This window comes from Pan troglodytes, chromosome 4 (assembly GCF_028858775.2).
Source record: "Pan troglodytes isolate AG18354 chromosome 4, NHGRI_mPanTro3-v2.0_pri, whole genome shotgun sequence".
NCBI classification, from domain to species: domain Eukaryota; kingdom Metazoa; phylum Chordata; class Mammalia; order Primates; family Hominidae; genus Pan; species Pan troglodytes.
In genome coordinates, this window is record NC_072402.2 from 48908897 (window position 1) to 48922488 (window position 13592).

At 42.6% G+C, this 13592-nt stretch overlaps 2 protein-coding genes across 3 annotated transcripts in view; one reads left to right on the forward strand and one right to left on the reverse strand.

The window, feature by feature from the left end:
* Positions 1–6786, reverse strand: part of NLN (neurolysin) — a 100200-nt gene extending 93414 nt beyond the window's left edge. Inside the window, exon 1 of the mRNA XM_001163138.8 lies at positions 6537–6786. Coding sequence (XP_001163138.2) covers positions 6537–6577 — 41 coding nt within the window. The 5' untranslated portion in view covers positions 6578–6786. The remainder of the gene's footprint in view (positions 1–6536) is intronic.
* Positions 5925–13592, forward strand: part of SGTB (small glutamine rich tetratricopeptide repeat co-chaperone beta) — a 58626-nt gene continuing 50958 nt past the window's right edge. The window contains exons 1-2 of one of the 2 annotated variants that reach the window (XM_009449080.5): positions 5925–6194; positions 8141–8262. In XM_009449080.5, coding sequence (XP_009447355.1) covers positions 8163–8262 — 100 coding nt within the window. In that variant the 5' untranslated portion in view covers positions 5925–6194; positions 8141–8162. Of the gene's footprint in view, positions 6195–6777; positions 7035–8140; positions 8263–13592 lie in introns of those variants that run through there. The other variant, XM_526906.9, reaches the window with a different exon arrangement.

Below are 13592 nucleotides of genomic sequence, written 5' to 3' on the forward strand. Positions count from 1 at the left end.
GAGCCTGGGGGGTCGAGGCTGCAGTGAGCCATGATCATGCCACTGCACTCTAGCCTGGGCAACCAAGTGAGACTCTGTCTCAAACAAACAAACAAAAACACCAAGAAAACTGTAATTGAATTTGTCTGACTTTCTAAGATTTTCCATATAAATAAATTTTCACATCAGAGAACAAATAACTTTTTGGTTTCCAGACCACAACTCCTGAATTTTTGTTTAGGAATTATACTCACTGAATAAACCTTCCAAAAATGTATGAAAATGCAAATTATAATAAGAGAAATTACCACTTATCAAACTGGTAAGGATAAAAAAAATTAAAATGCTCAATGTTGGTAACAGTATAGGAAACCAGCATTTACTTACTCACCTGGTAAGATTATAATTTGGGAGAAAGTTTTTAGAATAGAGTAAGATGATAAGTACCAAAGACCTGAAAGGTATGCATGCCCTTTGATGTACAAATTCCATTTGTAAGAATTTATACTAAGAAAATAATTAAAGATTTGGAAAAGGACAATAGGAATGTTTATCCAAGCACTATTACTCATTGCAGGAAGTTCGGAATAGCTGACATTTCTAAAGGCATATATTAATCAAATTGCATACATCCCCAAAAGGAATATATTATAGCTATTTATATTTTAGGGGATGTTTGTATAATATTAAAAATTATAAAAGAATAACAATATCATATTTATAAAAAGAAAGTCTGTTCATAGAGGAAATTTTGAAAGCTGTTAAGAATTGGCTGTTCCAGGTGGTTGGATTATATATATATTTAATATTTTCTTTTGCTTGTCATTACTTGCTAAGTTTTCAATAATGAACACGCATTGCTGTCATCATTTTAAAAAACCAAGTTTTTTAGGCCAGGTGCAGTGGCTCACGCCTATAATCCCAGCACTTTAGGAAGCTGAGGTGGGCAGATCACTTGAGGTCAGGAGTTCAAGACCAGCCAGGCCCACATAGTGAAACCCCAGCTCTACTAAAAATACAAAAAATTAGCCAGGTGTGGTTGTGGGCACCTGTAATCCCAGCCACTCAGGAGCCTGAGGCAGGATAATTGCTTGAACCCAGAAGGCAGAGGTTGCAGTGAGCTGAGATCATGCCACTGTATTCCAGCCTGGGCAACAGAGCGAGACTGTCTCAAAAAAACAAAAACCAAAAAGCAAACCAAGCTGTCTTTTCTAATTGAAAGAGGAAGTTAGGCTATTACAGCTATTGTTTCAGCTAAATATTGTTGAGTCAACCTTCTCGTTTGTTTCTTTGACCATGTCACTCATCCCTCTTATTCTATAATATCCATTAGGCTTTGCTTGGGTCACATGCTGTACAATCTGAGGTAGGAGGAGGAATTCTCCTGGTTTGCTATGGCAATATAGAGGTTTTTTCCTTTTTGTTTTTTTTTAAGGCCTTAGCTATTATTTAGTCTAGTCCTTTTCATTTTACAATATAAGGAAACCGGGCCAGGCATGATAGTACACTCCTGTAATCCCAGCACTTTTAGAGGTTGAGATGGGAGGATCATTTGTGGCCAGGAATTCTAGACCAGCCTCGGCAACATAGCAAGATCCTATCTCTACAAACAATTTTTTCAAATTAGCTGGGCATGGTGGTGAGCGCCTGTAGTCCCAGCTACTCAGAAGGCTGAGGCAGGGAGGATTGTTTGAAACCAGAGTTTGAGACCGCAGTGAGCCATGATCATGCCCCACTGCACTTCAGCCTGGATGACAGAGTGAGACCTTGTCTCTAAAATACATACATACATAGGTACATAACTTGAAAGAGGTCCAAGGGAGTGAGTGATTTTTTTAAGGTCACAAAGTGAATTGAACAGCAACTATAATCCAAACTCCAGATTCTCAGTCCACTTATTCCCAAGAAGTTGGCTGAACACCCCCATCAATGATCCTAGCTGCCAAGCTGGCCTTGGGAAGGGGATATAGCAGCTCTGCCAACAAGAAAACCCAATGGAAACTATAAGTCAGTTAGGCAAAAGCCTAGTTACTCCATAACACTAAAATGAACTCCCAAGTGTCAGAGGAAACAGGAAAAACAGGAGAACACAGGGGGTCCTCCATGTTGTCTAATATGAACTCTTTTGGAAGATACTGATTTTGAAACAGAGCAGATTCTGTGATTAAGTCAAGGAAGCCCTGGGTTAAGGACTACCATATATGATGATTAACTGTAAGATATGCCCTTATGTAACAAAATAGTTAATATATTTATGGTAGCTTCTAACAAGGTAATAATTTTTTGGCTATTAGTATATTTATTTTCTTCCATGCATAAACAAAGAATCTAATACCACATATCGGCAGCTCTCAAAATGTAGTCCACAAACCTTAAAGGTAGAGGTATGGGGAGGGGTTCCTGAGACACTTTCAAGGAGTCTGTGAGGTTAAAAATCTTTCATAACAATACTAAGACATTATTTATCCTTTTTACTTTATGAACATTTGCACTGATGGTGAAAAGGAATGGTGGATAATACTGTTGGTACTTCAGCACAAATTGAGGCAATGACACCAAACTGTACTAGTAGCTATATTTTTCATTGCCATGCACTCAGGCTAAAAATAATGTCAATTTCATTTTAGAATATCCTTAATGAAATGGTAAAAAGTATGAATTTTTATTAAATCTCTACCCTTGAGTTATATGTGACCAAGTACACACAAAGCATTTCTGCTGTGTACCTGAGTATAAGGGTTGTCCTGAGGATTTGGTTGCCCAAATCAAAAGCACTTTTGCAATTGGTTGAACCGTGAGCTGAAATAGATTCTTTTCATGGAAAACCATTTTTTTTTTTTTTTTGAGACGGAGTCTCGCTCTGTCGCCCAGGCTGGAGTGCAGTGGCACAATCTCGGCGCACTGCAAACTCCGCCTCCCGGGTTCACGCCATTCTCCTGCCTCAGCCTCCCGAGTAGTTGGGACTACAGGCGCCCGCCACCACGCCAGGCTAATTTTTTGTATTTTCAGTAGAGACAGGGTTTCACCGTGTTAGCCAGGATGGTCTCGATCTCCTGACCTCGTGATCCACGTGCCATGGCCTCCCAAAGTGCTGGGATTACAGGCGTGAGCCACCGTGCCCAGCCCATGGAACACCATTTTTACCAGAAAAAAACTACTGACAGACAAACCAGGGTTATTCAGACTTAAGTATGTGGCAGAAATTCTGTCAAAAATGTAACAAAGTGAGATTGTCACTTCAAGTAAAACAACTGACAGTTTGTGTTACCAATGATAAAATTCTAGCTTTCAAGTGAAAACTAGAATTTTGGAAAATCCTATCTGCCACTGTGAGCTTGACAGCTTCCCAATACTTGAAGACTTTTCCGACTAAATAGGAAGACATTAAGGAAAGTGATTGTTTGATACTGTATAATGAAATATGTCAACATTAGGAAGAACTGTATAACACAGTGAACCACTAAAATTTCCGAAGGACTTATGCTTAATGTTTTAAAAAACAGGCATGGATTGAACATCCATTCAAAGTGTAAGGTACACCGTTGGATATTAATGTAACAGTGTAAAAAAAGTACATTGATATAGTTTCAAATTCCACTTTGTAACTAACCTTTAAAAAGCTACGATTTGTCAAACTTTGATGTGATATCAAAGAACATCCATGATTATCTTTAAAAAGCTATTAAAATATTCTTCTTTCCAACTTCATGACTGTGAGGTGGGATTTTCTTCATCTTAAACCAAAATGAAACAGAAACAGTGCAGCAGCTTAAATGCAGAGGCAGACATAAGAATCCAGTTACCTTCTATTATGTCACACATTAGTTTTGCAAAAATGCGAAACAGTGCCACTTCTGCCGGGCGCAGTGGCTCACGCCTGTAATCCCAGCACTTTGGGAGGCCAAGACAGGCGGATCACGAGGTCAGGAGATCGAGACCATCCTGGCTAACACGATGAAACCCCGTCTCTACTAAAAATAAAAAAAAAATTAGCCGGGCGTGGTTGCGGGCGCCTGTAGTCCCAGCTACTTGGGAGGCTGAGGCAGGAGAATGGCGTGAACCCGGGAGGCGGCGCTTGCAGTGAGCCGAGATAGCGCCACTGCATTCCAGCCTTGGCGACAGAGCGAGACTCTGTCTCAAAAAAAAAAAAAAAAAAAAAAAAAAAAAAAAAAAAAAAAAGAAACAATGCCACTCCTAGGATAACTGTTATCAAAACCAGGAAATAAGTGCTGATGATGATGTGGAGAAATTGGAATCCTTAGGTACTGCCAATGGGAATGTAAAAATGGTACAGCCACTGAAGAAAACAGTATGGTTTCAAAAACGAAACATAGTACTATCCTATGACTCAGCAATTTTCACTTCTAGGTACATACAGTATCCCAAAGAATTAAAAGCAGGGATTCAAACAGACATGTGCACATTAATGATCATAGTAGTAGTATTCACAATAGCCAAAAGGTGGAAGCAACCCAAATGTCCACTGACAAATGGATAAACAAAATGTGGTATATACATACAATGAAATATTATTCAGTTTTAAAAAGGAAATCCCGACACATGCTTCAAAACGAATAAACCTTAAAAACGCTATACTAAATAAACCAGACGCAAAAGGACAAATATTGTCTAATTCCACTTATATAAGAGACCTGAAATACTCAAATTCATTGAGAAAAAATAATGGTTAACCAGGGATTGGGGGAGGAAGTAATGGGCAGTTATTGTGTAATAGGTACAGGGTTTCAGTTTGGGATGATGACAAGTTCTGGAGATGGACAGTGGTGTTGGCTGTACCTCTCAATTGTACACTTAAAAATTATCAAAATGGTAAATTTTGTTATATCTTACCACAATTTTTTAAAAAAAGGGAAAAAAACCCACAATGTTAATCTTCTCACTGATTGGGGGGCGGGGGGGTTGGTTTGGAAAACAGTTATTTTTCATTAAAATCATTATTTGTGCACGTAGCCTATTTATTAGTTTTGTAAATTAACAACTACTTTAAATTTTTTCCAGCTTTAATGTCTAATATGGTAAATATAGACAGATATACCATACAAACAGAAGCTCTTAGGTCCACGGTAATTTTTGAAAGGTAAAGGGGTCCTGAGAATAAAAAGTTTGAGAATTGTTCTTTTTTTTTTTTTTTTTTTTGAGACGGAGTCTTGCTCTGTCGCCCAGGCTAGAGTACAGTGGTGCAATCTCGGCTCACTGCAAGCTTCGCCTCCCGGGTTCATGCCATTCTCCTGCCTCAGCCTCCCGAGTAGCTGGGACTACAGGCGCCCGCCACCACGCCTGGCTAATTTTTTGTATTTTTTAGTAGAGACGGGGTTTCACCGTGTTAGCCAGGATGGTCTCGATCTCCTGACCTCGTGATCCACCCGCCTCGGCCTCCCAAAGTGCTGGGATTACAGGCGTGAGCCACAGCGCCCGGCCGAGAATTGCTCTTATATGAAGATTTATTCCCTCCTCTCACCCCTGCATTATGTGAAGTCTTCATTTCTTGGTATAACTTCATTTGACAGCTATATCGATTGCAGCCTGGAGACTAGCAAAAAACGACAGGCTGAAATATGGTCACCAATCACCACATTAACTCTTTGTAATTAACCACTGTCGCCTGCCTGCTCCCTAACTCTACGGACTGAGCAACACAAAGCTCCATCCACACAGACGAGTGGCAATGTGCAAAAGGGAACTGTAGAAAGCTTAAATGCTGACATGTTACAAAGTAGTTTTGTTGATAGCTAGCAAGAAGCACACATTTTCTTTATTCTGTTGAATCTTCATTTGGATTTACAGTTCTGGGCAGATTTGGAAACGGGGATGGTGGCGGCATTGTTTCCGAAAACCAGTGCATCCGTGCAAAGAATTTAATTCCCTCACCATCTTGCTACTGGTCTGTTGCAGTGGGGTGTGGTTAGAGGGCTAGGAAGCAATCCAAAACAGCAGCTCAGGCTGCCCAAAGCCGTGTCCAAGCGATCATTTTCTCCATTTTGGGCCAAGTCAATTTGCACCGGCAAGAGGCAGAATGTTTGTTTTATGGGGAGGAGGAAAATAAAAAAGGAAGTCAGAGAGCATGGACGGAAACAAGCAACACCACCAAAGAGGTTTCATCTCGGGTGGATGTTAAACGATTGGAATGCTAATAATGGGCGCGAGGAGCAAACACAATTGCTCTGAGTCCACAGCTGCGGCACTTTTAATGACAGGTCTGTAGTTCTGCATTGGGATTGAACGTGAAATGATTTTCTTATCCAAACTATTTGCATTCATTTTGGGCCGCGTCTGTGACCAGCCTCGCTGACTGCGGCTGAGGCAGTCCCAAACAAAGAGGAATGGACGTCCTCCCGAGGGAGCGGAGGCGGTAAAGGTGGCCCCAGGTGGCCGCGCCAGGTGTCCCCCAGGGGTCCACCTTGCAAGCCGCGGGGAGGGTGCGTCCCAGGAGCGTCGGAGAGGCGCGGTCGGGAAGGGCTGGGTCCGGGCTCCAGGCACCACACGGCGAAAGACCCCGCCCTGCCCACGGCCAAGGTTAACCCGCGCGCTGGAGGTACCTGCGGAGGCTTCGCACAGCCAAAAGGCACCGGGCGATCATGGGAGCGCTGACAGGCTGGCGGCGGCGGGCGCGTGGTCCTTCGGCGTGGGGCGGCGAGGCGGGCGGCAGCGCCTGGGCGCCCGGAAGTCTCCAGCCGGCCTAGCCGCAGAGGCCACAGTGGCTGCCTGGCCAGCGCCCTCCCACGTGCGGCAGCTCCACGCCGGCGCCTACCAGCCCCGCCCCGCGCCGTGCCCCGCCCCAGCCCGCGCGTCTGGCCCCGCCCCAGCCCTCGCGTCCGGCCCCGCCCCAGGGGCGGTGCTGGCCAGACCCTGCCGCCTGAGAGAGAGCACAGCCTGGTGGGTTCTGGGGTCGACGGCCTGGGGGCCGGGGAAGTTTGCGCCGCCGCGACCAGTGCTGCGATCCCGAGCCGGGCTCCAGCCCCGAGGACCAGGGGTCGGGCGGGCCTGCCTACGGAACCCCGCGGGCCAGCAGCAGTCGTCTCGCGTCCTCCTGCTTGGTAAGGGGGCTTCTGTCTGGCAAGGGTGCGCCTCCCGCCGCTCCGGACCGAGGCCCGCACCGGCACCCGCTGCACACCGGGCAGGGCCGAGGCGAGGCCGGGTACCTGAGGGAGGATGGAAGGGAGGGGGAGCTCGATGCGCTCTGGGGAGAGGAAAGGGGAGAAGCCTGGACTAGGCTGGGCATCTCTTTCCCTCTTCTCACCCCTTTTCCCCCCATTCTGTTTTTACCTTCTGCCCTGGGGACTTATTTAGTGCTTATGACCCCGTGGCCTAGAGGCTGACATCGCCTTTAAAATAACTACACAAATAATAAACATTATAGCGGCGGGTACCACACCCTGGCTTTGAATTAGGGAACCTGGGGAGCAGATGGATGATGCGATTTGGTGGAAATCAGCCATGAATGCCGCCTGGCCCTGCGCCACTGTTTGGATGCGATAGTATTCCATGTGAATGAACATGACCGGGAGCTTCCAGCTTGTCCACGAGAGCACAGCCTCTGCAGGGAGCGCCGGTCGGCTTGTAGTATCCATCGACTTGGCCAGCGATTTCCTGACATGTCTGCTGATTAAATAGAAATGCCGTTTTTATTAAGAACGACACTCACCAGTTGAATAACCTTTCGCGAATGTGTTTCCTCATCAAATAACTCTCAACGTACAAAAGTGGGTAGAGTGTACATTATTAATACTTTTTTTAGATCCCATGAAAGAGAGGAAGATGCTTGGTATAGATCAGCTTTTAGTCAGCAGTATGAAATGCCTCTCAACTTAGTACTGAGGCCTTTAGGGGATTTCTGTATGGTGAGATATGCAGTGACAGTCTAAGCTTATGCTGTACATGTTTTGAAGACATTTTTACTTATTCCAAGATTTAACATACTCGTATACCACTGGGTATTAATGAAAATATGTAATAAATTACCTTCACAATACTTTGTGCTCTCCTGACTCTTTACAAAGAGAAAAGATGAAAGGTCATACAGTTTTGTGTTTTGTTTTTACCTTTAATACAGTTTATAACCCATATCATCTTTGTAATTTATGACTTTCCTGACTGATTCTTTAAAATAACTTAGTTCAGTGTTTTCATTTTTCTTATCAAGGAAAAGTGTTTAAGCTTCTAAAATGTCATCTATCAAGCACCTGGTTTATGCAGTTATTCGTTTCTTACGGGAACAAAGTCAGATGGACACTTACACCTCGGATGAACAAGAAAGTTTGGAAGGTACACATCTGCTCTTTGTGTTCATTTATATTATAATTATAAACGAAGACTAAAATAGCTGTAAGCCCAACTTGATGATCTATTGTAACATAACCAGAATTTTTTTTTGATCTTTCAAGAAGAGAGGCCTGACTATAAGATTATCGTATTTCCATTTTCTGAAGCTTGTTTTGTTTGTTTTAACAACAAATTAAGAGGACTATTGTTCATTTATTGAACAAATACTATATGTCAGAAGTATGCTGTTCATATTATAGGCAATTTTTTCTTCACAGCAACTGTTATGTTAGTATTATCCCCATTTAACAAGTGAGAAAATAAAACCAGGGCCAGGCTTGGTGGCTCATGCCTGTAATCCCAGCACTTTGGGAGACCGAGGCAGGTAGATCATTTGAGGTCAGGAGTTCAAGACCAGGCTGGGCAACATGGCAAAACCCTGTCTCTACTAAAAATACAAAAAGTAGCCAGGTGTGGTGGCACTTGCCTGTAGTCCCAGCTACTCAGGAGGCTGAGACAGGAGGGTGGCTTGAACCCAGGAGGTGGAGGTTGCAGTGAGCTAAGATCACACCACTGCACTCCAGCCTGGGCCATGAGCGAGACCCTGTCTCAAAAAAAAAAAAAAAAAGAAAAAGAAAATGAAACCAAATAGAGTAACCAGATAACACAGCTGATATGTGATAAAACTGAGATTTAAATCCTTGTTAATACTCTGAAGATCTTGTTGTCTCCATTTCCTAATAGGAAAGCATCCAGTTTAGAAATAATATATAAAAATACCTGAGTCATTTTAATAGCACTATGTAAAAGTCTAATAATTATACCACTAGTGAGATCTGACCAGTGCCTAATTTGGAACTTGAAATGGGAGCATTTCACCTGTGTTTTACGTTAACTTTAATATTGGATTTGGTAATCTGTAAAGTTGAACAGGATGTGGGTGATAGCATCATGTGTTTCCTCGACACCGTCTTTGTTCTTCATGTTTATGTGTTATAAAATTTAAATTCAGTACAACCATAACAAGGTAGAATTCTGCAGATGGGCTTGTGGAGGTTCAGTGAATCTGGTGTCCCTGTGGCCTAAAGTCTTTTATTTATTTATTTTTTTTTTGAGACAGGGTCTGTCTGGCTCTGTCACCCAGGCTGGAGTGTAGTGGCACAATCTCGGCTCACTGCAACCTCCACCTCCTGGGCTCAATTGATCCTCCCACCTCAGCCTCCTGAGTAGCTGGGACTACAGGAGTACACTACCACGCCCGGCTAAGTTTTGTATTTTTTTTTGTAGAGACAGAGTTTCGCCATGTTGCCCAGGCTGGTCTCAAACTCCTGGGCTCAAGTGATCCACTCGCCTTGGCCTCCCAAAGTACTGAGATTACAGGCATGAGCCACCCCTCCCAGCCCCAAAGTCTTAATTATTGCAGTGAGAGTGCATTTGGAAGAACTTAATAAATGACAGTATAGTTTAAATCCCATCTTGAAACTGCTTCTATAATTTCAACAAGCATTTCCCTGTGAATATGCTTTTAGGAGGTGGAGATGAAAATTGGGCATTTGCTCTAAACCTGCTTGCAGTCTGGTTAGTTGATGTCTTTCCAGGTGGCAGTGAGAGGAGCAGGTGATGCACAGTTGGAGAACATTGCAATCAGTCCATTTAATATTAAGGTCTTTTTGTTCTCCTTGATGATTAGACTATGTGAAGATAAAGTTGATTGGTTATCTAAGGAGAATGTTAGTTATGATTGCTCTGTAGCAAACAGATAAATGCAGTCATTTAAGAAAAGATGTTTCTTTTCTAATCAAAAGCAGCATAAAAGTTTTAAGGGCCAGAAAGAAAATTGAGGGGTTTTTTTTTCAAACCAAGATGTTATGTCCTATTTTTAGGATGGTATTCAGCCAAAAATATGTGCCTTCAGCTGTTTGTTATATATGGCAGTCAGAAAGGGTGCCAATTGTTTTTGACTGACCCCTATTTTTGACTCTGTGAGTCTAATTTAATTGAACATGAAATCATGTGGAGGTGTCTGCCCACCTTCTAGACATTTTTAAAAGCCCTAGGAAAGAAGCCTCAGTTCTAATACCAGCTTTACCACTACTGTGAAGCTGGTATATCATCAGCTTTGTCTTGCCATCAGATTATGTCACCCACTCCTCTTAATTATTGTCATCTACTGACATTTGCTTCATTCCTTGACTAATTGTGGTTCCTGCTCACTGTCACTCTCTCTAGCACTACTCCTATTTAGTTCTTGGCAATTGCAATATACTGATTGATGATTATTTTAGTTCCCTGGCTCTCAGTTATTGACCTCATCCAGTGATCTCAAACACTTGATCATATTCTAGATCAGTGGTTCTCAACTTGGGGGTGATTTTGCAATATCTGGATACATTCTGATTGTCACAACTGGGTGAGGCGGGTGGCTGGTATTATTGGCATCTAGTGAGTAGGTAGAGGCCATGGATGCTGCTAATGCACAGGACAGCCCCTGACAAGAAGAAATTACCTGATCCAAAATGTCTGTATGCGGAGATTGAGAAAGCCTTCCCTAGACTTAATCATTACCAGAATTGCATTCCTTCCCTAATCTCTATCCCAAACATTTCACTTTCTGACCACTATTGCCTGTCTTTCCAAGATTACTCCCTCTAGAATCCCTACTCCAGCTATTCTTTGACCCAACCAGTATCTCCAATCTGTTCATCCCTCACCTTTCCCCACACCTCTTCTTACTCATCTTAAATTCCATGGTTGATAATTATAATTATTCCCTTGTATCTCCTTCCCTTTCTTGCAAAGCCCAACTTTGTTTAAATCCAACTCTCCACCTACTCTGTGCCCAACTACTCACACCCACTCATGTAGCTGTAAATAAATGGAGCAAAACACAACTTTGCTGACTAGTCCCACTTTAAATTCATGACTGTGAACTTCAAGTAGACCTTTAATGCTGTCAGGCAATCACAGTATCTGTTCTAAGTTCATTCATACATTTATTTTCCTAGATGACCATTTTAACACTTTCTCATATCTTCTCAAACCCTCAAACCTCCTTCACTGTCCTCACTTTTAGTTGGTTACCTTGCTTTCTACTCCACCAAGAAAGCTGAAATAATAAGAAAATAGCTGGATATGATGGCACCCACATACTCGGCCTGCCTGCCTGTTTGACTAGCTATTACCATAGATGGACTATTCATGTTCCTTTCTAAATGGAACCCCTCTACTGGTATACTAGATCCCATCCTGTCTCACCTACTCCAGGATATCACTTTAGTTATTTTATTTTTTTAATCTTATATCATAAAATTTTCATACCCTACTGGATCATTTCCATCATCATATAAACTTACCATTATTCTCCCTTCTTCAAAAAAGCAAAAACAAACAGCAAATAATTACTGCTTAATTGTATGTCTCCCTTTGCAGCAAAACCATTTGAAAGAATGGTCTATACTTGCTTTCTCCAACTCCTCTCCTTCTATTCTTCTTAAACCCATTCTGATTAAGCCTTTGCCTCAATCTCTCAATCTATACCACTCTCATCAAGGACATTAGTGATTTCTGTGTTGTTTAATTTAATGGTCAGTTCTCAGCTTTCATCTGAGTTATTAGCTGTCACTGATAATGTTGGTGGTCATTTCCTCATGACTCCCCCCACCACCCCCAGTATATTTTATTTAGTTTCCAGGATACCTCATACTTTCTTGGCTTTCTTATCTCATTGTTTGCTTCTTTTCTGTCCCCTTTTCCGGTTCCTCTTCTTTTCCCTGACCTGGTGTACCCAGGGTCCACTGCTTGATCCTCTTCTTTTCATTATCTATACCCATTTCTTTGGTGATATCATTCGGCTTCTTAGCCTTAAATACCCCTTATTTATATGCTATTTCCCAAATTTATGCCCTCAGCCCAGACCTTTCTTCCGAAGGTCTTATATATCCAAGTACCTACTAGATATCTCCACTTGCATGTCTAATAGGCATCCCAAATTTAACATGGCCAAAACCGAACTTCTGATTCCCCCACCCAAAATCTGTTCTGTATGCAATTTCCCTATCTCTGTTTATGTCAGCGTCATCTTTTCTGTTGCTCAGGCCAGAAACTTGGGTATCATTCTGGACTCTTCTCTTTCTCAAATACCCTGTAACTAATCATTCAATAAAACCTGTTGGCTACACTTTCAAAATATGTCTAGATTTGACATCTCTTATACCACCTCTGGATTGAACTATTTCTTGACTGTTTTAGTGTGATAGCCTCTAACTGGTCTCTCTGCTTCTATTCTTGCCCCTCCATTGGCTGTTCCAAACACAGGCACCAGTGATCTTTACAAACAGAGTATGTGAGTTTCTATCATTTATCTACTCAAAAAATTGTTTAAAGGATCTATATAATTTGACTTCTGTGACATATTGTTCACCTACTCCTCCCCTTTCTCATTTGGCTTCAGCCATTATTAGCTTTCTCTTTATAAATGTACCATATCCTCTTGCCTAAGGGCTTTTGCTCTGGCTGGTTCCTCTGCCTGGAATGGTCTTCACAGATAATGCTAACACCCCCGTCTCCTTCAAGTCTTTGTCAAATCTCTTTTCTCAGTAAGGCCTACCCTGAACTCTCTGTTAAACCTGCAGCTGTGGGCCGGGTGCGGTGGCTCACACCTGTAATCCCAGTACTTCGGGAGGCCGAGGCGGGCGGATCACTTGAGGTCGGGAGTTTGAGACCAGCCTGGCCAACATGGTGAAACTCCCTCTCTACTAAAGATACAAAAATTAGCCAGGCGTGGTGGCACACGTCTGTAATCCCAGCTACTCAGGAGGCTGAGGCAGGAGAATAGCTTAAACTCGGGAGGCACAGGTTACAGTGAGCCAAGATTACGCCACTGCACTCCAGCCTGGGCAATAGAGCGAGACTCCGTCTCAAAAACAACAACAACAACAACAACAAAAACCCTGCAGCTACTTTTCTGCTCAGCTGCCCACACTCTCCATCCTCCTTACCCTTTACTACCTGTTTATTGTTTATGATCCACCTCTCCATCTCCTACTAGGAAGGAAATCCCAAGAGGTTAGGGATCTTTTCTGTTTTATTCACTGATATGTCGAAAGTGTCTAGAAAAGTGCTTGACACATAGTAGGTGCTTAATAAATATCTGTTGAATTGAATCCAATGGTCTCGGGCATTTCCCTTAGTTAGTTTGGATCTTAGTTTCTAAGTCTATTTGGTAGAGATACTTGCCTTCCTTGCAGCCAATATATTTGTGAAGAGAATCTGAATCAGCGAATGGCAGGTACATAGCATGTGAAAACTTTTGAATTAAGTGTTATACAGATAGG